The 25,583-nt window shown below is 44.2% G+C and overlaps 1 protein-coding gene across 4 annotated transcripts in view; it reads left to right on the forward strand.

The window, feature by feature from the left end:
* The window catches only part of LOC128698185 (homeobox protein OTX2-like), a 59,994-nt gene extending 36,599 nt beyond the window's left edge, over positions 1–23,395 (forward strand). For 3 of the 4 annotated variants that reach the window (XM_053790294.2, XM_053790297.2, XM_070098636.1), the window contains 2 exons: positions 1,646–1,833; positions 20,683–23,395. In XM_053790294.2, coding sequence (XP_053646269.1) covers positions 1,646–1,833; positions 20,683–21,477 — 983 coding nt within the window. In that variant the 3' untranslated portion in view covers positions 21,478–23,395. The remainder of the gene's footprint in view (positions 1–1,645; positions 1,834–20,682) is intronic. The other variant, XM_070098637.1, reaches the window with a different exon arrangement.
* Positions 23,396–25,583: the final 2,188 nt, after the last annotated feature.

Consider the following 25,583-nt stretch of genomic DNA (forward strand, 5'->3'; position numbering starts at 1 on the left):
ATTGCACGTTTCGCTAATAGGTGATCTTCAATGCACGAGGTTTCTCGCTAAAAAGAGTATTATAAGTTTTCGCTCACCGATGACCGTTATTACACGAGGTTTCGCTCAGAAAATAATGTAAGTTTTCGCTCGTGTGATTTTGTAAATGGCCCAAGTTGGACCGAAACGTCGTCGTGAGCTCCTCTCTCCCATGTGTGGGTTATTTGTGTGTAGATGATCTTTATTACACGAGGTTTCGCTCAAAAAATAAGTATCATGAAGTTTCGGCCACAGGTGAGCGAAATTTCACACAAGGTTTCGCTCGTATGCGAACTTTTTCCCAAGTAATTATTGTCTTTCACATAAGTGTGTTTATCGACTGTCTAAAAATAAGACTAATTCAATATTGTGAAATTACATACTCACCTCTTTGCTAATTTTTTTAAGAGGTTCGAATTTTTTTAAGAGGTTCGAATTTTTTTAAGAGGTTCGAATTTTTTTAAGAGGATCGAATTTTTTTAAGAGGTTCGATTTTTTTAAGAGTTTCGAATTTTTTTAAGAGGTTCGAATTTTTTTAAGAGGTTCGAATTTTTTTTAAGAGGTTCGAATTTTTTTAAGAGGTTCGAATTTTTTTAAGAGGTTCGAATTTTTTTTAAGAGGTTCGAATTTTTTTAAGAGGTTCGAATTTTTTTAAGAGGATCGAATTTTTTTAAGAGGTTCGATTTTTTTAAGAGTTTCGAATTTTTTTAAGAGGTTCGAATTTTTTTAAGAGGTTCGAATTTTTTTAAGAGGTTCGAATTTTTTTAAGAGGTTCGAATTTTTTTAAGAGGTTCGAATTTTTTTAAGAGGTTCGAATTTTTTTAAGAGGTTCGAATTTTTTTAAGAGGTTCGAATTTTTTTAAGAGGTTCGAATTTTTTTAAGAGGTTCGAATTTTTTTAAGAGGTTCGAATTTTTTTAAGAGGTTCGATTTTTTTAAGAGGTTCGATTTTTTAAGAGGTTCGAATTTTTTTAAGAGGGTCGAATTTTTTTAAGAGGTTCGAATTTTTTTTAAGAGGTTCGATTTTTTAAGAGGTTCGAATTTTTTAAGAGGTTCGAATTTTTTTTAAGATGTTCGAATTTTTTTTAAGAGGTTCGAATTTTTTAAGAGGTTCGAATTTTTTTAAGAGGTTCGAATTTTTTTAAGAGGTTCGAATTTTTTTTAAGAGGTTTGGATTTTTTTAAGAGGTTCGAATTTTTTTTAAGAAGTTTGAGTTTTTTAAGAATATCATAAATAATGAAAAAAAGGGCACAATACTGTGACTGGTACAATATATGAATAACCCGCACGTAGGAGAGCGAAATTTATGACGTTTCGATCCAAGTCGGACCGAAACGTCGTCATAGGTTTCGGCCTATGTGCGGGTTAACTGTGAACCCGCTGAAATATTATGAAATCATATGTTCAAGTTTTTAACTCAAATGAAGTCGTAATAAGCGACTGTCTCTGAATAAACAGTAAGGTGGACCTGTTAATCTCTGACCACAGTTCCTACTTATTCATTATATATTGTGTTTATTAAAGTTTGTAAACTGCATTATAACTTTCTTGAAACTATAACATTTCTTCTTGAAAGAAAATGTCGAGGTGTTCACCTATAACTCTGCTCTTCCTGCTCCCTCCCTCAGGTAACTCATGGACCTCCTTCTCCACAGTGACACAGACGCCGGCGAGGAAACAACGTCGGGAGAGGACCACCTTCACCAGGGCACAGCTTGACGTGCTTGAGTCCCTCTTTGCCAAGACCAGATACCCAGATATCTTCATGAGGGAAGAGGTCGCTATCAAGATCAACCTGCCGGAGAGCAGAGTGCAGGTGGGTACAGTTCCTCTCTGTACTCGTCGGGGCAAGATATCAGCCCTCAGGTCTCACTCTCCTTAGGACTGATATCTACGCTTTCTCCGGCTGTATTTCTGATATTTGCTGCTTGCAAATTGGCGGTCGGAGCCCACGGATGTTGACACATTCTCTCATTGTGCTCGTTGCTCCCCTGCTCTAAATTTAGTCTCGGATTAGTCTTGAGGGGCTGGTCTCAAGGTTAATTTGCCATAGAGCAGCGTTCAGGCGGGTCCTGTGTCTAAGAATCTTAAAGTATTCCGTCTTAATGTTACTGCTGAAAGTGTGCTGTTTGATTCAGAGCCGGGTGCAGTGGGCCCCTGCAGCATAAGCCCCAGCGGGTCCCTGCAGCAAAAGCCTCAGCAGGCCCCTGCATCATGAGCCCTGGGCTCCACCATCACTATCCTCCAGTGGGTCCCTGCATTTTTTATGTAATTATATAACTACAGCAGAATTAAGTGTGTGTATGTGTGTGTGTGTGTGTGTGTGTGTGTGTGTGTGTGTGTGTGTGTGTGTGTGTGTGTGTGTCAAAATATTCTGAAACTCTCTATGAAGCAAAGATGGTGTCTATTTCCAGTAGATAATTCTGAGAGATGGACAAAGTTCCAGACTTGAGTGTAGTAATGTCTAGTAATCCTTTCCTCCTCCAAACCGAGAATTCCGGAACTCAGATGGCGCCCATCAGACTTAGTCTTTTTCTTCGATCGTCTAGAAACAGACGATAGATGGGGAGGAATGTTAGCTGGAATGACAGCGGAGTGTTATCATGTTTGTATATATTGGGGGACCGCGCGACAGCCTCGCTCCTCCATCAAATTATATCGCCTTATTTTGCAGTTTTTCCATCCCGTAGCCTACCTGAAGATTCTTCCTTTTCTTTTCCCCCCTTCCCCCTTTTTCCCCCCACCTGAGCCTCGGCTCACAAAGGCTCTCGAACACCGAGGGGAAATGAATACCTGGACACGGGTATTATGCTGCTGGTCCTCGCGTTAAAAATAGAATCTTTGTATAAATATTTCGTCCACTGAGTTTGAAAGATGGCGGATTAAGGCTTTGTGCTATTTTTTTCTTCACTGAAACACTGCGCCATCATCGTAAACATACTGGGCGTTAGATTCATATTACGACTAGTGCGCATGACGAATAATTATGCATGAACAAAATGCGTCTGCAATGCCGCGAGGCGGGATAGATTTGATATTTCGAAATTCTCGTATGATTGTATTTGGAGTGTGGCATTTCGAAACATGGCGGCTCCTGCCGGGCAAACGAGGAAGGAGGAAAAAAAAGGGCTGCTGGATAATTGTAGCCAGCGTTCGTGTTGTATTGTGTTCTCGTGGCCGTGACGAACACGTAGTAGGAACCACTGGTAAGTTGAATTTATTGGCTGCGCCGCAGACTAGGCAAGGCAGACTGAACACCACGTAATAATGATGAACTCTGCTACTGTTACCTGTTACCATCTATTACCGATCATTACCTATTTCCTATTACATATTTTCTACTGTTTAATGTTTCGTATCACTTAACGTTTCCAATACCTATTTCTTACTATTCCACTTACTCCCTATTACCTATTTCTACTTACTACTATGTCCTGCCATCACTTTCTGTGCAATAGTAATTGGCAAATTGAAGGCAATTATATGATTCAGTCTGTCCTGAAACATCATCACATTGACTGTTATCACCTTGACTAATATTACGTTGACCATAACAACTTAAGTCAGTATTAAGGTACCCCCTGGAAGAAAGACAGAAAAAAAGAGAAAATAATAATAATAATAATAATAATAATAATAATAATAATAATAATAATAATAATAATAATAATAATAATAGAAATAATAATAATAATAATAATAATAATAATAATAATAATAATAATAATAATAATAATAATAATAATAATAATAATAATAATAATAATATAAAAAATCAAAAGGAAAATCCTATCATTGGGACTCGCGAACAGTCTGAGAGACTTCGCTGCGAGGGGTATCGTGTCGGCCAGAGTCGAAGTGGAAGGCTACGGGGAACCACAATCTTCACTTAGCTCGTCCCCTCTCAGCCCTGCCTGCAGGTTATTTACACTCCCACCTCCACTGTTGACACAGTCTCTGTTTCCCATTAACCAATCACAACTCACCTCCCGGGGTTGACATTGCTCTATTACCCTCTATATTAGCTTACTACCGTGGAGAGAGGGGGAAGGTTGATTCGATTTGAGTTTCGCGCGTCGCTGTAGAGTGGAAAAAAGGAAAGAGAGAGAGTGAGAGAGAGAGAGAGAGATGCATTAATATATAGGAAACATAGAGGACTTGAAAGCCCTCACTGAGGGCTGTCTGTTAAGAGCTATCTAGTTCTGTCTAGATAAAGGACTATCGTATATTATCTAGGTGGATGAGTCAGAGAGAAAGAGAGAGCGAATCGCCAGGCTTCGCTATGTTCTTCTCTTGCTCAATTTACACTACTTCCTAGTTCTTGAATATTGTGTTCCGCCTTTCTCCTTAGGCTGAGTTGTATCGAAATAGAACCTCCAGATGTCTATACTCTTCATGGAAATAGAATAACGCTCCAATGGACAAGTCATTTCCATCCGTTTGCGGCTGAGCGGCATAGTGGTGATAGTGTCATTTCCTCTACCCCACCTTCTATCCCCTCTCTCTCTCCATTCCCTCTACCCTCCTTCTATCCCCTCTCTCTCCCTTCCCTCTACCCTCCTTCTATCCCCTCTCTCTCTCCCTTCCCTACCCGTCCTCCTGTCCTCTACCCCTCTTCCTATCCCCCTCTCTTCCTTCCCTCTACCATCCTCCTATTCCTTCCCTTCCTTCCCTCACCCTCCTCTTTCCCCTCCGGACGCACCCTTGTTGCGTGGCCCCTGTGCGGTCTATTGAGGGGAGAGTGCGTCCCCTTGTCACTGCTTCCCTCCCGTCATCATGTATTCATTGTATCCATTTCTCCGTCAGCAGCCGTTACGCCTATTTTCTGCTCATTTACCGTTTCTCGGGAAAGCGCAACCATCCGCCCCACCACCGCCTTGGGCCACGCTTCACCCCCTTCGTTGTGTGAAGGGCAGCGATAATAGAGGGAATATAACGATGATTGTTTTGGTTTTGTGGTGGATCTGCTGGATACTAAATACCAGCTTTAAGGCTGAGGGACTGATTACTTCGTTTACTGTCTTGTGTGTATGGTTCTGCAACGCTAAGGGACTGATCACCTCATCTTGTCTTTTGTGTATACAGTTCTTCAAGGTTGAGGGACTAATGGTCTCATCTTGTTTTTTGTGTATAGTTCTGATTATCTTCTTTACTATCTTCGTATATCATTTCTGTATTGAATTGAGGAACATACGTTATGCGCTGCAGAACTACCGTCCATTATGAGAACGTTTCGCTCTGTGTAGAGCAGAGCTTGACCTGATAAGGCTCTAAACAGAGCGAAACGTTGTCGCGATGCATACCCTTGCGACCTTTCTTAAATCCGAGGGGTTTTCGTTATTGATTGAAGGTTAGTGGTAATGACAGGCCAGGAGGACTGGCAGACACGCTGGGGACCGACGCTAAGGGACGATGGTGTTAATATTAAATAAAGCTACATACATCAGCAGTGTGATGCAACACTATCCATGATAGTTACACAGTGGGAATAAAAAATATTTATGTTTCCCTGTTATATTCCATCACGCAGGATGGGGCTCATGAGAGGTGTTGAGCTGTGTCAGTCTGAGCTGGCAGCCAGCTTCAGCTGTGTCAGTCTGAGCTGGTAGCCAGCTTCAGCTGTGTCAGTCTGAGCTGGCAGCCAGCTTCAGCTGTGTCAGTCTGAGCTGGTAGCCAGCTTCAGCTGTGTCAGTCTGAGCTGGCAGCCAGCTTCAGCAGTGTCAGTCTGAGCTGGCAGCCAGCTTCAGCTGTGTCAGTCTGAGCTGGTAGCCAGCTTCAGCTGTGTCAGTCTGAGCTGGCAGCCAGCTTCAGCTGTGTCAGTCTGAGCTGGTAGCCAGCTTCAGCTGTGTCAGTCTGAGCTGGCAGCCAGCTTCAGCAGTGTCAGTCTGAGCTGGCAGCCAGCTTCAGCTGTGTCAGTCTGAGCTGGCAGCCAGTTTCAGTAGTGTCAGTCTGAGCTGGCAGCCAGTTTCAGTAGTGTCAGTCTGAGCTGGCAGCCAGTTTCAGTAGTGTCAGTCTGAGCTGGCAGCCAGTTTCAGTAGTGTCAGTCTGAGCTGGCAGCCAGTTTCAGTAGTGTCAGTCTGAGCTGGCAGCCAGTTTCAGTAGTGTCAGTCTGAGCTGGCAGCCAGCTTCAGCTGTGTCAGTCTGAGCTGGCAGCCAGCTTCAGCAGTGTCAGTCTGAGCTGGCAGCCAGCTTCAGCTGTGTCAGTCTGAGCTGGCAGCCAGTTTCAGTAGTGTCAGTCTGAGCTGGCAGCCAGCTTCAGCAGTGTCAGTCTGAGCTGGCAGCCAGCTTCAGCAGTGTCAGTCTGAGCTGGCAGCCAGCTTCAGCTGTGTCAGTCTGAGCTGGCAGCCAGTTTCAGTAGTGTCAGTCTGAGCTGGCAGCCAGCTTCAGCTGTGTCAGTCTGAGCTGGCAGCCAGCTTCAGCAGTGTCAGCCTGAGCTGGCAGCCAGCTTCAGTAGTGTCAGTCTGAGCTGGCAGCCAGCTTCAGCAGTGTCAGTCTGAGCTGGCAGCCAGCTTCAGCAGTGTCAGCCTGAGCTGGCAGCCACCTTCAGTAGTGTCAGCCTGAGCTGGCAGCCAGCTTCAGCAGTGTCAGTCTGGGCTGGCACACTTTATTAAGGCACTGAGGGTGTCGTCAAGTATTCCAACAGAGCTGCAGTTACTATCACTGGGCAATTACCATTTCTCATGATAGCCTATCTCATACACAGGAGTAATGGAATTTTAATGAAGACTCCTCATCATGCCAGAGCTGGGAAGACAAGAGAAATCATACATAGATACAGGAGAGGAATAAAACTGGAACATTATGAACATCTAGTTTGATGAATAATACTACACATAGATTCATACATTAGTAGATAATTAAGAGAGGATGCTGGGGAGGGGGATGATGATGCAGCATCTCCCACTACCAGTTTACGAACAAGATCGAAGGGAAAAAATGCACGTTTGGTACGATTCTGTTTTTATTATTGATTGACAGCTGTGAGGACAATGAGGACGGTATCAAGGGTGACGGGATGTCCTCTGGGTGATCCTCTTGCCTCATCTGCCTAGGGGAAGGGCTTGCCCACGTCATTTGCTTCAGGGGAGGGCTTGCCCACGTCATTTGCTTCAGGGGAGGGCTTGCCCACGTCATTTGCTTCAGGGGAGGGCTTGTCCACGTCATTTGCTTCAGGGGAGGGCTTGCCCACGTCATCTGCCTCGGGGAAGGGCTTGCCCACGTCATCTGCCTCGGGGAAGGGGTTGCCCACTCTCTCCCTTCCTCCCTCTTTATAATTTCTCTTCCCCTTGCTCTTGGATGGAGATATTTTTATAAAAAATCCATTGTTCTGTGTATGGCATGGTCTACCCTGCGAGATGGTAAATCCCGACACTACTGAAGTCTCTAAGCTTAGGCTGACACTGCTGATGACTATAAGCTCAGGCTGACACTACTGAAGTCTCTAAGCTCAGGCTTGACTACTGAAGTCTGACAGCTCGGTCTGACATATTTCGACACCTTATATGAGACACATCCTGTGCGAAGGAATATGACAGGGAAATCTATCAAGTGTGGTGGCGTATGATATGGAAACCCATCCTGTGTGACAGAATATAACAGGAAAACTAAGCTAGCTTTTATTTCCACTCTGTAACTATCATACAGCATAGGAGAGAAGCACACTGCTGTTGTGTCCAATTTTCTTTAAAAAGAAAATTGCACCTGGGGAAGAGAGGAGCGTAGAGGAGACAGATTCTGTGTAAAGGTGAGCGAGTGTTTAGCGAGTTTAGAACCAAGTGCAAGAGTAATTGTCGTGTGGGAAGTAAATGCTACAGTGAGAGGAAGTGTTGTAGAGGAGGTAGTAGGTTTGGAATGCCAGGGGGAAATGATACTGGAGGCTTATAATTAAGATATGTATTAGTCTGTTACAGTTTTAAATGGTTTTGCCTAGAGGAAATGATTGGAAAACCTACACTCTTGCACAATTTCTAACTCCTCGTTGTCCATAACTAAAGAGTATTTCTATGTGTAGTTTAATTTCTCAGAGAAATCCTCTATAGCCTGTAATTACTTATGGTGAGGTGTGGGGGAGTGATGGTGAGGTGTGGGAGCGATGGTGAGGTGTGGAAGAGTGATGGTGAGGTGTGGGAGTGATGGTGAGGTGTGGGGGAGTGATGGTGAGGTGTGGGAGCGATGGTGAGGTGTGGGAGTGATGGTGAGGTGTGGGAGTGACGGTGAGGTGTGGGAGAGTGATGGTGAGGTGTGGGAGTGATGGTGAGGTGTGGGAGCGATGGTGAGGTGTGGGAGTGATGGTGAGGTGTGGGAGTGACGGTGAGGTGTGGGAGAGTGATGGTGAGGTGTGGGAGAGTGATGGTGAGGTGTGGGAGAGTGATGGTGAGGTGTGGGAGAGTGATGGTGAGGTGTGGGAGAGTGATGGTGAGGTGTAAGAGGATAAACAAGTACATGAGATATGATATAGGGCGTAATGATAGTGTGCTGGGCTATAATGTTGCAGTTTTATAACTGTAGTGTAAGCGCGCCTCTGGCAAGATAACGATGGAGTGAATGATGATGAAAGTTTTTCTTTTTCGGGTCACCCTGCCTTGGTGGGAGACGGCCGATTTGTTAATAAAAAGAAATAATGAACTTATCACACAGAAAACAAAATTGCTCAACAAAACTTATCGTTTTAAACATATAATGAAGAAATGTGCTTGTGTTCCATACTTGAATTAAAAGTTCACGGAATTACTCTTCCTCTTGAGGTACTCCAGTCTGCTAGGCACTGATAAAGCTAACTTGTGAAACAGTCTGCTAGGTACTGATAAAGCTAACTTGTGAAACAGTCTGCTAGGTACTGATAAAGCTAACTTGTGAAACAGTCTGCTAGGCACTGATAAAGCTAACTTGTGAAACAGTCTGCTAGGTACTGATAAAGCTAACTTGTGAAACAGTCTGCTAGGTACTGATAAAGCTAACTTGTGAAACAGTCTGCTAGGTACTGATAAAGCTAACTTGTGAAACAGTCTGCTAGGTGCTGATAAAGCTAACTTGTGAAACAGTCTGCTAGGTACTGATAAAGCTAACTTGTGAAACAGTCTGCTAGGTACTGATAAAGCTAACTTGTGAAACAGTCTGCTAGGTACTGATAAAGCTAACTTGTGAAACAGTCTGCTAGATACTGATAAAGTTAACTTGTGAAACAGTCTGCTAGGTACTGATAAAGCTAACTTGTGAAACAGTCTGCTAGGTACTGATAAAGCTAACTTGTGAAACAGTCTGCTAGGTACTGATAAAGCTAACTTGTGAAACAGTCTGCTAGGTACTGATAAAGCTAACCTATGAAACAGTCTGCTAGATACTGATAAAGCTAACTTGTGAAACAGTCTGCTAGGCACTGATAAAGCTAACTTATGAAACAGTCTGCTAGGTACTGATAAAGCTAACTTGTGAAACAGTCTGCTAGGTACTGATAAAGCTAACTTGTGAAACAGTCTGCTAGGTACTGATAAAGCTAACTTGTGAAACAGTCTGCTAGGTACTGATAAAGCTAACTTGTGAAACAGTCTGCTAGGCACTGATAAAGCTAACTTATGAAACACAGAAGAGTGAACACCTTCCCTCACTTGCTTAATGGGACGACGGATTTTGGTGTTAAGAGAACACAGCCACGTCACAAAGCTTGTGCTTAATAAGTTTCCAAACGTTCTCTATCGTATTTACGTCCAGTATGGACAAAAATCACATTAATTTAGGCAGTTCCCTATGTCTGAGAGTATGACAAGGGACACCATCTTCTATACAAAAGTTGCCTTGACATTTCTCGAATCTGTCAGATAAATATTCTGTTAAAGGCGTATATATGGGGGTGTATATTTAAGACACCTATTGTATTAGTAGATAAAAGGCTGATGGGCAGACTTTTGAATACTCCTGCGTTTACAGGGGCAATAGATATATCAGATCTTTATTTAGTGGCAGCTCCAGTGAGAGTAAGAGGTAGATGGGATACAAGGAGAATGTCATCAGTGGGTAAGAGAGAAGCGAAAGCATATAAATTCAAGGAGATAGGGAAAGACATAAGCAGTTACTGGGAGAAAGGCAGAGAGAGTATAGGTAATGAGGAGAGGTCAAGAAGATATGGGTTAGATTTAAGAATGCAGTGTTAGTGTGTGAAGCAGAAGTTTGTAGATATGGGAGGATGGGTGTGAGAGGGAAGAGGAGCAGTTGGTGGAATTACGAGGTGAAGAGGGTAATAAGGAAGAAAAGTTGGCATATGAAAGGTTTTTACATTATAGAAATGATATATGAAGTATATGAAGAGTAAAAGAGATTAAAAGAATGCTGAGGGAGTGCAAAGGGAGACTTAATGGAAGAGTGGATGAAGTTTTATCAACTAATTTTCAAGAGGATAAGAAAAAGTTTTGGAGCGAGATCAATAATTTGAGAAACCCGGGGAACAAATGGATTTAACAGTTAGAAATAAATGAGGGGAACCATTAGATGGGGAGGTGGAGATGCTGAGAGGATGGGGAGAATATTTTGAGGAATTGTTGAATGTTAATGAAGAGTGGGAGGTAGTGATTTTTTGCATTGGGCAGGGAAGTATAACATCTTTCAGGAGTGAGGAAGAGCCAGATGTAAGTGGGGGGGGGAGAGTTACATGACGCAGTGTGTACAATGAGAACAAAACAGCTGGAATAGGTTGGATTAAGACAGAAATGTTAAAATAAGGTGGGGATATAATTTTGGAGTGGTTGGGGGCATTTGTTCAGTACATTCATTAAGGGGGATAAGGTACCTAGTAATTCGCAGAGAACATGCGTAGTTTATACAAGTAAAAAAATAGCAGAATAAGAATAAAGTATACGGTGGAGCTATTATTGAAAGAATTATGGGTATGATTGCGGAGGAACAAGAAAGGGAAAAGATGTGTAGACTTAGTGTTTGCATTGATGCATATAAGGATAAATGTAAGGAACTTTTTACTGCATTTATGGATTTAGAAAAGGCGTATGAGTTGGATAGAACAGTGTGGTATAGATGCTGTAAGTTTGAAATAGGTGGTAGGCTACTTAAAGCAGTAAAAAGATTTTATGTAGGGTATGTAGAGTGATAGAGATTATTTTCCAGTGAAAGTAGGCCTTAGACAGGTATGTGTGTTATCACCATGGTTATTGAACATTTATACTTGGGGTTGTAAAAGAAGTGAATGCTACTATGTTGGGGAGAGGTGTGTGATTAAAAGATAACGAATCGAATACAAAGTGAGAGTTGTCACAGATACTTTTTTGCCGATGACACTCTGCTTTTGGGAGATTCTGAAGACATGTTGCAAAGGTTGGTGGGCGAATTTGGGAGGGTATGTAATAAGGAAAGTTAAAGTGAACACAAGAAAGAATAATGTGATAAGAGTAACAAACAATTTAGGCAATGAATGATTGAATATCAGATTGGAAGGAGGGAGTATGGAGGAAATAAATATGTTCAGGTATTTGGGAGTGGACTTACCAGTGGATGATTTTATGGGAGATGAGGTAAACCATAGAAATACAACTGGAAAAATGTGGGTGATGCATTGAGGCATCTGTGGAGACAATGAACCTTATGGAGGCAAAAGGTGAATGTACTCGAGTGTAGTGGTACCAACACTGTTGTACGAGTGTGAATCATGGGTTTTAAACTTCCCAGCGATGAAGCTGGAAAAAGTGGAGATATAGTGTTTGAGTGCAATGTGCGGTGTGATTATGCAGGGAATTGGTATTTTCGAGATTAGGTACCAAGGTATAGGGGTTGCCAAGAGTATTAGGATAACTAAATATCGGGTGGATGAGAGAAGGGTTAGGGGGTCGTTCTAAGAAAGATTGAAGGGAGGGGTTAAAGGAGGTTTTGAGTGCCTGGGGCTTGGACTGCCAAAAGGCACAGTTGTGTGAACATCGTAGATAGGAGTGATTCAGGGAAATCGGTTAGTCGGACTTGGGTTCTAGAGATGGGAAGTACAATGCCTGCACTCTAAAGGAAGAGTGAGGATATACACAGTTTGGTACTCCATCTAAACTGTGATGTCAACACGCTTCTGGCAAGACAGTGACTGAATGAATGATGGGGAAGGTAGTGTTTTCTATTTTTCCTCACCGTTCTTCAGTGGAAGGCGACTGGTGTGCTAAAAAAAAAAGATGTCTGCCTTATGTCTGTCTGTCTGCGTCTGTGTGTCTGTGTCTTGACATATTTATTATCAGGTAAAAATGGTGTTCTTCCGGTGATAGTGAAGAAAAGACGCACGTTTCGGTACAATTTTTTATTGGGACAACGTTTCGCCCCTGTGTGAAGTTTAATCAAGTCAAGATAAAGTTCAGCTCTGTGCGAAACATCTCACCATCACTTCCCCTCACCTCACCATCACTCTTCATACCTCACCATCACTCCCCCTCATCTCACCATCACTGATCACACCTCACCATCACTCCCCTTCACCTCACCATCACTCCCCACACCTCACCATCACTCCCCATACCTCACCATCACTCTCACACCTCATCATCACTCCCTCACCTCACCATTACTCCCCATACCTCACCATCACTCCCCACACCTCACCATCACTCACCACACCTCACCATCACTCTCTCACACCTCACCATCACTCCCTCACCTCACCATTACTCCCCATACCTCACCATCGCTCCCACACCTCACCATCACTCCCCCATACCTTGCCATCACTCCCCTACACCTTATCATCACTCTCTCACACGTCACCCTCACTTTCCCACATCTCACCATCACTCCCCTATACTTCGCCATCACTCCCCCACACCTCAGCATCACTCTCCCACACCTCACCACCACTCCCCCACATCACACCATCACTCTCCCACACTTCGCCATCACTCCCCCACATTTCACCATCACTCCCCCACACCTCACCATCATTCCTCCACACCTCGCCATCACTCTCCCACACCTCACTATCACTCTCCTACACTTCACCATCATTAGTCTTCATCTCCCCATTCCCCATGGGACCAGAATTAGCGTGGGAACTCTCCCATCACTCCTACCCTATTTATGGGGAAACGCCAAACCCGCAGGGGCCATACATTGGCTGAGGAATGGGATGTACTGTGGTTTGGTCCGATGGAGGGAAAACAGCTCCAATTCCTTGAATCAAAAGCCTGTTATCCTTATCACTGCACCTCCTATGATGGCAAAGACCTGGCCAGGGGTTGACCAGAGTGGCCAGAAATAGCCAGGGGTTACCAGGGGAGGCTTGGGGTGGCCAGGTGTGTCCTGGGGTAGCAGGGATGGCCAGGGGTATCCAAGGTAGCCAGAAATACCCTGGAATAGCCAGGGATACCCCGGAGTAGGCAAAAATGCCCTGGTGTGACTAGGGGTACTTTGGAGTGGCCATGAGTACCATGGGGTGGTCAGGGGGTTGTCAGTTAACCAGGTCTTACTGTAGTTAACCTGGGCTTACTGTAGTTAACCAGGTCTTACTGTAGTTAAGCTGGGCTTACTGTAGTTAACCAGGGCTTACTGTAGTTAACCAGGGCTTACTGTAGTTAACCAGTACTTACTGTAGTTAAACAGATCTTACTGTAGTTAACCAGATCTTACTGTAGTTAAACAGATCTTACTGTAGTTAACCAGGTCTCACTGTAGTTAAACAGATCTTACTGTAGTTAATCAGGTCTTACTGTAGTTAACCAGATCTTACTGTAGTTAACCAGATCTTACTGTAGTTCAACAGATCTTACTGTAGTTAAACAGATCTTACTGCAGTTAACCAGGTCTTACTGTAGTTAACCAGATCTTACTGTAGTTAACCAGATCTTACTGTAGTTAACCAGATCTTACTGTAGTTAACCAGATCTTACTGTAGTTAACCAGATCTTACTGTAGTTAACCAGGTCATACTGTAGTTAACCAGATCTTACTGTAGTTAACCAGATCTTACTGTAGTTAACCAGATCTTACTGTAGTTAACCAGATCTTACTGTAGTTAACCAGGTCCTACTGTAGTTAACCAGATCTTACTGTAGTTAACCAGATCTTACTGTAGTTAACCAGGTCTTACTGTAGTTAACCAGATCTTGCTGTAGTTAACCAGATCTTACTGTAGTTAACCAGATCTTACTGTAGTTAACCAGATCTTACTGTAGTTAACCAGGTCTTACTGTAGTTAACCAGATCTTACTGTAGTTAATCAGGTCTTACTGTAGTTAACCAGATCTTACTGTAGTTAACCAGGTCTTACTGTAGTTAACCAGATCTTACGGTAGTTAACCAGATCTTACTGTAGTTAACCAGGTCTTACTGTAGTTAACCAGGTCTTACTGTAGATAACCAGATCTTACTGTAGACAACCAGATCTTACGGTAGTTGACCAGATCTTACTGTAGTTAACCAGATCTTACTGTAGTTAACCAGATCTTACTGTAGTTAACCAGATCTTACTGTAGTTAACCAGGTCTTACTGCAGTTAACCAGGTCTTACTGTAGTTAACCAGGTCTTACTGTAGTTAACCAGATCTTACGGTAGTTAACCAGATCTTACTGTAGTTAACCAGGTCTTACTGTAGTTAACCAGGTCTTACTGTAGATAACCAGATCTTACTGTAGATAACCAGATCTTACGGTAGTTGACCAGATCTTACTGTAGTTAACCAGATCTTACTGTAGTTAACCAGATCTTACTGTAGTTAACCAGATCTTACTGTAGTTAACCAGGTCTTACTGCAGTTAACCAGGTCTTACTGTAGTTAACCAGGTCTTACTGTAGTTAACCAGATCTTACGGTAATTAACCAGATCTTACTGTAGTTAACCAGATCTTACTGTAGTTAACCAGATCTTACTGTAGTTAACCAGGTCTTACTGTAGTTAACCAGATCTTACTGTAGTTAACCAGATCTTACTGTAGTTAACCAGGTTTTACTGTAGTTAACCAGGTCTTACTGTAGTTAACCAAGTCTTCATACATTTAACTAGACGTTTTTGTTGTATTAGTCTAGAAGGATAAGATAAATTAAGCTAGAAGGATTAGACAGTATTAGCTGAGATAAATATAGCTGCTAGGATACGTTTAGCTTGGATAAATTTAGCTGCTAGGATAAGATCAATCTAGCCGAGAAGGCTAGCTGAATTAAGCCAGATTTTTAGAATAAGATAGAGGGTGTGCCTATGTTTACCTAGCAAGTCTTGCTATGTTTAGCTAGCCAGTCGTGCTATATTTAGCTATCAAGTCTTGCTATATTTAGCTTGTAAATCTTGCTATATTTAGTTAGCAAGTCTTGCTATATTTAGCTAGCAAGTCTTGCTATTATTTAGCTAGAAAATCTTTCTATATTTAGCTAGCAAATCTTGCTATATTTAGTTTGAATTTGTTGCTATATTTTGCTTGGAATTTAGCTCTTCCAGCTAAAATAATAAAGTTAATCCTTCTATAACTTCCTTACACACATGTACGCGCACACACGCACGCGCACACGCACGCACGCATACGCACACACGCACGTGCAAACTATTTAGCATCATGTCTTGCACACAGATGATGCTGTCTTTGCAGTGATGCACAAAGCGTGTGTACAGGTGTATATAGAAGTTATTGTGACTCACGAAATCTTAATGACACGATTGCAAACAAACCATACCACGGGCGGGGATAGAACCCGCGGTCAGAGTGTCTCAAAACTCCAGACCGTCGCGTTAGCCACTGGACCAGCTAGCCATAATAAGCCACGAATCTTATTGTGGCTAGCTGGTCCAGTGGCTAACGCGACGGTCTGGAGTTTTGAGACTCTCTGACCGCGGGTTCTATCCCCGCCCGTGGTATGGCTTGTTTTTTAGAAGTTATTGTGTTTGTGTACATGTGTGCGTGTAGACTTTTTGTGGGTGTGTAGATGTTTACATATTGTTGTTGTTGTTGTTGTTGTTGTTGTTGTTGTTGTTGTTGTTGTTGTTGTTGTTGTTGTTGTTGTTGTTGTTGTTGTGGTGGTGGTGATGGTGTGTGTACTCACCTAGCTGTGGTTGCAAGGGTCGAGTCATAGCTCCTGGCCCCGCCTCTTCACTAACCGCTACTAGGTCACTCTCCCTGCACCATGAACTTTATCATACCTCTGCTTAAAGCTATGTATGGATCCTGCCGCCACTACATCGCTTCCCAAACTATTCCACTTCCTGACTACTCTGTGGCTGAAAAAGTACTTCTTAACATCCCTGTGATTCATCTGTGTCTTCAGCTTCCAACTGTGTCCCCTTGCTGCTGTGTCCCATCTCTGGAACATCCTGTCTCTGTCCACCTTGTCAATTCCTCTCAGTAGGACATATCTCTTAGCTCTGGGACTAGTCTTGTTGCACACCTTTGCACTTTCTCTAGGTTCTTTACGTGCTTGGCTAGGTGTGGGTTCCAAACTGGTGCCGCATACTCCAATATGGGCCTAACGTACACGGTGTACAGGGTCCTGAACGATTCCTTATTAAGATGTCGGAATGCTCTTCTGAGGTTTGCTAGGCGCCCGTATGCTGCAGCCGTTATTTGGTTGATGTGCGCTTCAGGAGATGTGCCTGGTGTTATACTCACCCCAAGATCTTTTTCCTTGAGTGAGGTTTGTAGTCTCTGGCCCCCTAGACTGTACTCCGTCTGCGGTCTTCTTTGCCCTTCCCCAATCTTCATGTTTTTTCACTTGGTAGGGTTGAACTCCAGAAGCCAATTTCTGGACCATGCCTGCAGCCTGTCCAGATCCCTTTGTAGTTCTGCCTGGTCTTCGATCGAATGAATTCTTCTCATCAACTTCACGTCATCTGCAAACAGGGACACTTCGGAGTCTATTCCTGTGTGTGTGTGTGTGTGTGTGTGTACTCACCTAATTGTGGTTGCAGGATCAATTCACAGCTCCAGGCCCCTTGTGTGTGTGAGAGAGAGTGATCGTTCTTGCCAAGTAATATTTTCCGGGGTCTATTCACTGCTCCTGACGATAGAGATGCCTGGCATCCTGCACCATTGTAGAAGACGCTGCTGGTCATGAACCTTGCCCTACCTACTCTTGTAACTGTGTATAGAATTTCGCTTCATTTCTTCATCCACTTTTTCCACCTCGAGTCTGAAGATGTACTTCTTAACATCTTTAAGACTCGTCTGCGTCTTCAATTTCCACCCGTCTTGCCTATATCATCTTTGTTTCAACCATCAATCCATTTCTACATTCGTTTTTTTATTTATTTATTTTTTTGTACATCATAATCATCTCTTGCGGTCCATCTGGGTCTTCAGGTCCAGTTCCTTCCTTTATCTCTGCTGAAGGACTAGTTAGATTGCAAACCTTTATTCCTCTTCGAACTTCAGCGACCCAAGACTGTTCAACAGCCTCCCACCAGGCATTAGGGGGGGTTACCAATAGACCCCTGGCTGTTTTCAAGAGGGAGCTGGCCAAATACCTAAAGTCAGTACCTGATTAGCCAGACTGTCGTTCTTACGTTGCGGTACGTGCGGCCAGCAGTAATAGCCTGGTTGATCAGGCCCTGAGCAATATCCAGATACACTCCGGGTAGGTGTGGACTTTATATCCTAACAACACATTGACTTAAATTTGCATTAAGTCAATTTGAGTCATTCTGACTGACTGTTGTCGCCCTGGCGTATGTTTCCATCATGGAAGTCGTACGACTAACTCCGGAACATGTGATACTGCTGACGTTATGATCTCTTGTGAGCAGTTACTGACCAGCTCAACACAGGTGTGTGGAAGACCCACTCTCCCTCAAGCAAAACTCTCTCAGACTCATCATCACCTCAACTAGATCCTCATAAATATTAGAAATGAATCGACAACATAAAACATATGTAGAAATGCAACATGTACAGTCTTATTCACGTTATGTAGTATCTAATAAAATGTGACTTAAGTTAGATATGTTGAACGAACAGTTGTTGTCATGCCACTTCTGCCTGCCAGTTTTATACTGAATTCACTGAGAAAGGTTACTGTATACTGGCATACATCAGGGGTGTGTATTTTTTGTTAGAGTTGCTGAATAGAGTGAACATACGTATATGCTGCTAAAGTTGTGTGATTTACGTGCCATCTGGTGATATGTTTGGTGTGATGGTAATCCCCAGAGCCTTTGTTGTTGATTATATTTGCTGGTTTTCACTTTCTGAGTTGTACTCTACCTGAGGTCTTTTTTCTTTAGTGTGCACGACCTTGTTGTGTATGTACTGAACACCAGTAGTAACCAAGACTTCAACTCTCTCTCTCTCTCTCTCTCTCTCTCTCTCTCTCTCTCTCTCTCTCTCTCTCTCTCTCTCTCTCTCTCTCTCTCTCTCTCTCTCTCTCTCTCTCTCTCTCTCTCTCTCGACCGTTAGCGGGCGGATTAACTAGCCAGGAGACAGCGGCGAGGCTTAACAGTGAACCCAAGATATATACAAACACACACACACACACACACACACACACACACACACACACACACACACACACACACACACACACACACACACACACACACACACACACACACACATACACACACACACACACACACACACGCACACACACGCACACACACACACACACACACACGCACGCACACACACACACACACACACACACACACACACACACACACACACACACACACACACACACACACACACATACACACACACACACGCACGCACGCACACACACACATACACACACACACGCGCACACACACACGCGCGCGCGCGCGCGCGCACACGCGCACACACACACACTCACACACACACACACACACACACACACACACACACACACACACACACACACACACACACACACACACACACACACACACACACACACACACACACACACACACACACACACACACACACACAAGCAGGGATAACAGGGAGGGCACTACAATGGATCAGGGGATACTTGTCAGGAAGACAGCAGCGAGTCATGGTACGTGGCGAGGTGTCAGAGTGGGCACCTGTGACCAGCGGGGTCCCACAGGGGTCAGTCCTAGGACCAGTGCTGTTTCTGGTATTTGTGAACGACATGGCGGAAGGAATAGACTCCGAAGTGTCCCTGTTTGCAGATGACGTGAAGTAGATGAGAAGAATTCATTCGATCGAAGACCAGGCAGAACTACAAAGGGATCTGGACAGGCTGCAGACCTGGTCCAGCAATTGGCTCCTGGAGTTCAATCCCACCAAGTGCAAAGTCATGAAGATTGGGGAAGGGCAAAGAAGACCGCAGACGGAGTACAGTCTAGGGGGCCAGAGACTACAAACCTCACTCAAGGAAGAAGATCTTGGGGTGAGTATAACACCAGGCACATCTCCTGAAGCGCACATCAACCAAATAACGGCTGCAGCATATGGGCGCCTAGCAAACCTCAGAACAGTATTCCGACATCTTCATAAGGAATCGTTCAGGACCCTGTACACCGTGTACGTTAGGCCCATATTGGAGTATGGGGCACCAGTTTGGAACCCACACCTAGCCAAGCACGTGAAGAAACTAGAGAAAGTGCAAAGTTTTGCAACAAGACTAGTCCCGGAGTTAAGGGGTATATACTACGAGGAGAAGTTAAGGGAAATCAACCTGACTACACTGGAGGACAGGAGAGATAGGGGGGGGGGCACTTGATAGCAACACACAAAATACTGAGAAGAATTGACAAGGTGGACAAAGACAGAATGTTTCAGAGATGGGACACAGCAACAAGGGGACACAGTTGGAAATTGAAGACACAGGGATGTTAGGAAGTATTTCTTCAGCCACATAACAGTCAGGAAGTGGAATAGTTTGGGAAGCGAAGTAGTGGAGGCAGAATCCATACATAGCTTAAAGCAGAGGTATGATAAAGCTCACCGTACAGGGAGAGTGAACTAGTAGCTACCAGTGAAGAGGCGGGGCCAGGAGCTTGGACTCGATCCCTGCAACCTCAACTAGGTGAGTACAACTAGGTGAGTACACACACACACACACACACACACACACACACACACACACACACACACACACACACACACACACACACACACACACACACACACACACACACACACACACACTCACACACACACACACACACACATACACACACACATACACACACACACACACACACACACACACACACACACACACACACATATATATATATATATATATATATATATATATATATATATATATATATATATATATAGACACACACACACACACACATATATATATATATATATACACACAAACACACACACACACACACACACACACACACACACACACACTCGCCTTAATACCTACAGAAATAAATAACAGTAATAAGTCTCTCTCGTACAGTATAATATTTAATAAAGAGCTTCTTTTTATACCTCGAAAGTTTACCAACACTTATTTCTCTTCGCAAGAGTTGCGTGACTCTTGTCTCCTTTTTACTGGACGGAGGATCGAGCCTCCACCACTCCCTGTCCTGTGCTGCCTATTAGGCTTTAGTCTTTCACAATAATAATAATAATAATAATAATAGTAATAATAATAATAATAATAAGTGTGGTACAAGGTTATATATATGGAAGGTGTTCCGGGGGTCAACACCCCCGCGGTCCGTCCATGACCAGGTTATATATATGGAAGTATTAAACACGTACACTACTGATGGCTAATCTTCGTCTCTTCCCGTGACAGGTTTGGTTCAAGAACCGGCGAGCTAAGTGTCGTCAGCAGGCACAGCAGCAGAACAGCAGCAGCGGGGGGGCCTCCAGTGGCAACAGCAACAACCTGAGCAGCAGCAACAGCAGCAGTGGCGGCGGGGCGGGCGCCCCTGCCATCACCGCCACTCCAGCCGCCGCTAGCACCACCGACAGCACCAAGGCCGCTGCCCCTCGCCCCAAGAAGATCAAGAGCCCCAGCACGCCCTCGCCGCCCCCGCCCGTCATCAAATCTTCTCCCCGCCCCGCCTCGCCGGCCTATAAGCCGCCCTCGGTGTCCCCGGCATCAGCACACACGCCCCCAAACACCACGCCCACGCCCACGCCCGCGCACACATACGGCTCCTTTCAGACAGCACCGCCCACCACAGACCACACTAATAGTTACTCGTCCCTGTGGGCTCCGACCAGTCTCAGACCCATGGGAGACCTACATGTCTCCACCGCTAACTGTATGCAGACTCCCTCATACCACATGACCAGTAGCAAGAGTCCCGGCTCCTCATGGAATCAGAACTACGGACCCGCCTCATACTACGGCAACATGAGCATGGAATACCTCCCTCACCACATGGGCGCCCACGGCCAGTTCACCCCCGTCACCAACCACATGGGGGGCTTTCAGCAGATGGGCGGCCACATGATGAGTTCCCACAGCATGATGGGTAGTCAGCACTACTCCCGTGCGGCTACGGTCACGCCCGTACAGGGAGTCACCACTCCTGGCTCACAAGACTGCATGGACTTCGGCGAGAAGTTCCAGGTACTCTGAACGACTCTCCCACCGGCGCACTCATCCGCTTTCAAGATCTTCGGGTTGAGCACTCTCGTGTAGCTGGCGTTTGACAGTAGTTGATGTGCGACAGTAGCTGGGGAAAGTGTGGTCTTCCCAGCGTGCGACAGTGGCCAGGATGTCTCCTGACGTGCGACAATAGCTGAACTTTCTCCCGTTATCAGCAAGCTTGAGGTCAGTGTCGCTGGGTGAGTGTGAAGCGCCACACAGCCACTCTCTCCTCGCTCACTCGCTGTGAGCTCTGAGAATAGAGAGCCTCTGAGATATCGTTCCAAAGCCATTCCCACCTTCAGCCTCGGACATTTCTACTCGGCGGAGGTGAAAAATGAGCCCTTGCTCTAGGCGATGAGGGCAGGAGGGCAGTCGTGGAGGGAAGAGGAGGGCCGCTGGAGGGTCAGATGAAGAGAGGGAGGGGAGGGAGGGCATCCAGCGGCCACCTGCACGCCCGGGGATTAACGGAGCAAATGTGCACAGTCTGATGCCGCCCATGTCAGCCCTCTTGTCACAGTGTTTCGCTCGTTACCACTCAGCCATCACCTCTCTCTCCGCCTCTCCGCACGATGGCGTCCGATACCCTGTGGAAGTGGCGAGCTGGCCGGGCAAGAGGGCTTTGATCTCTCTATGTTGTGTGATTCGTCTTTCACGAAGCCTTTACTAACTGTAGCCAACGCGTCTAGAGTTATCACAGGGTAATTAATTAATATTTAATTGATTCCTCTTGTACATACTACGGAGCTGTTCTAGCTGGCCGAATCCTCAGGCAAGATTCAACAAGCTGGCAGCCTATGGGGTTTGATCTTTTTTTTTCATATATTTATTCATAATTAGATATTTTGAAACAGCGAATGTGGCCTTTTGTGCATTCGGGTAAGCACCGCCAATTTCAAGAGTTTCAGGCAAGCTGCTGGCTGTGTCATTCAAAAGAGAACTGGAAGCGTGTAATCGGTGTTGATGTACTTAACCAATGCCTCTTCCTCGTGTACATAACTATTACTTGGTGTACTCAGGGGTTTGTGCAGCCCATGTCTTGTTGGCGACCACCGTCAGGTGTATGTTAGTGCAATACAGCGTGTGTGTGTGTGTTAGTGGGGTCTCGAGGACATCGCCCCCTCTACACACACGACCCACACGATATATAGTGTTGGCTGAGGTGGCTCCTCCACACGACGAAGGATTAAATTACTTTTGAAAACTGGAGGACACAACATCGTCTCTGGAACAGGTTACAGACAAATACATTGGAGATTAAAACTGGATGAAGTATCAGTTCGTGAACAGTTAGTCACAATTCCGTAAGTAAAGCAGCTTCCCTATAAACTGAAGATAAAATTAAGACAACATTTCGGTCGGTTCTGGATCATTATCAAGTCGCGACTTACTAATGGTGCAGGAGACGGAGCGGACTGTCTCTTAAATTGCTTCACCAATTTATGGTTTAGTTGTGTGTGTGTCCATCAGGTCACAAACATCATCCAGTTTCCATTTCCAGTGGGTCTGATTTATATTTTTGGGGGTCAATTTAGCAGTTTTGAATTACAGTCTCTGTGGCCTGATAATTGTTGTGTGATCACTGGGGTCATCCTCGTCAAGCCAACCCTTGAAAATCAGGAGCAGCTTGGGAGAGCCGACCCCTTCTCTGCCGACATTAGAGCCCCGTCAAACATTACAGTGTACATAGTTACCTACCTTCAGGAAATGTTATATGTAGATACGTGTCAGCGGGAAGTGTTAACTCACGGCTCTTCTGACACATTTATTGTGTGTTTTAACTCAAACAATCTGTACTTAAATGCTTGAGATTACAATCCTTTCAGCAGCTAACTGTGGCGAAGGTGACTCTGCCGTAATGGTAACATGTTAAGATAATATTGTTTTGTAATATACTATCCAAAGGGAACGAGACTTTTATTTATGTTTTACCTATGCACGTAGTGTCGATACACTTGGTATCACGTTTTACGATATGAAATTAAATTGTTACTGACAAGCAGCCAGTGATTCACAAAATCGTAATGATACGGACTGGAGTTTTATGACTCTCTGATCGCGGGTTCAATCCCTGCCCGTGGTATTTTTTTTTTTTTAAGCAGCCAGTGGATTGTCACTGTTATCATCAGGAGAATCTTTATGTTACTTATACTCGATTTTTATTTCTCATTTCTTCTGTCAAACAAAATTCTAGCTACACACGGAAGTGTATCATCATTATGTTCACACACGGAAGTGTATCATCATTATGCTCACACACGGAAGTGTATCATCATTATGCTCACACACGGTAGTGTATCATCATTATGCTCACACACGGAAGTGTATCATCATTATGCTCACACACGGAAGTGTATCATCATTATGCTCACACACGGAAGTGTATCATCATTATGCTCACACACGGAAGTGTATCATCATTATGCTCACACACGGAAGTGTATCATCATTATGCTCACAGACAAGAAGAGCTGAAGCTACATGAACAATACAAGTTTTCCAGTAAAGCATAACACAATACTGGAACAATACACAAATAACGAGCACTTAACTAGTCGCACAATAACGTGGGTGAAACACTGCACACAATACCCACTCTTCTGCAAAGAAAAATAACGCGACGTTTCACTTCGACCTAAAGAATCTAAGTAAAAAAATCAAGAAAAAAATCACAGCGTCTGAAACCCAATCTAACTTAACCTTCCCTAACTTAACCTAACTTACTAACCCAACCAAAAATTTTATATGGAACCGTTTTTATTTTTCATGTGGCTGTCAGGTATCTCCGTGCTTGATCATTGGTAAGTCATAACTGGGAACGAGAAAGTAAAGAAGACCAGAAGTTAGGTTGGGAAGAGGGAAGGGAAAAGATGGTGATAGTAGTGGTTTTGGTGGTGGTGGTGGTGGTGGTGGTGGTGGTGGTGGTGGTGGTGGTGGTGGTGGTGGTGGTGGTAGTAGTAGTAGTATTAGTAGTAGTAGCAATAGTGGTGGTGCTGATAGTTATAATAGTATTAACAGTGGTATAGTGGTGGTGGTGGTGGTGTGGTAGTAGTAGTAATGGTGGTGGTGGTGGTGATAGTTATAATAGTATTAACAGTGGTATAGTGGTGGTGGTGGTGGTGTGGTAGTAGTAGTAATGGTGGTGGTGGTGGTGATAGTCATAATAGTATTAACAGTGGTATAGTGGTGGTGGTGGTAGTGTGGTAGTAGTAGTGTTACCAGCAGCAGCAGACAAACTTATGTAGGTATTACAAAAGGAAAGTACTGTATTTTTCTCACACGGAGGTCATGCTCAGCAAGCTACTGAGGAGGACCTCACTGTGAGGTCGAAATATTCAGTAGTCATTTTGTCTCCATGTGGATTTGTCTGTGTCATAGTAACCTAAATCAAAAGATAATCAGTCAGACCAGCAGGTCTTCCTTGAATATTGCAACCTGTACATCTACAGCTCAAGGGCTCTTGATCCAAGAATGTGGAGTTGTTCTTCCAATCCTCGGATGGTAAGAGGTGCAACACTTAGGTATCTTTTTTTTCCGAAACGTTTCGCCTACACTTGGACTTTTTCAGTCGAATACTGAGAAGATAGCAGAAGCAGTGGAGATGATGTAATCAGTTCCTCTAACTTATAGCAGAAGGTTTGAGGTGATCAGTCCCTCAGCCTGGAGAGGTTCCTCACCAATATATAAAATTATTCGGAGAATTTTGCTGGTCGTGAGAGACCACCAGTCCTGCTAAAAACAATGTCACATTTTCACATAGGATTTGCGACACATTTTTAACGGGTTAAGTTACGAAGAATTAGACACATGTGCGATATCTGGGTATCTTTATTGCAGAGTTTCGCCTCCAGTAGCTTTATCAATACAAATTCAAGGACATGATGGGAAAACATCTCCACATATTGTCCTTGAATATGTATTGATAAAGCTACTGGAGGCGAAACCCTGAAATAAAAATACCCAGGTGTTGCACATGTATCTAATTCTTCATCTTGTCTGTACTGTGTACCATACATGTACAGGTTAAGTTGATTTAGAAAAACACGAAAGCAAACACTAGGACATATTTATTAGAAAACGTTTCGGTCCTAGGACCT

This window comes from Cherax quadricarinatus, chromosome 63 (genome assembly GCF_038502225.1).
Source record: "Cherax quadricarinatus isolate ZL_2023a chromosome 63, ASM3850222v1, whole genome shotgun sequence".
NCBI lineage: Eukaryota > Metazoa > Arthropoda > Malacostraca > Decapoda > Parastacidae > Cherax > Cherax quadricarinatus.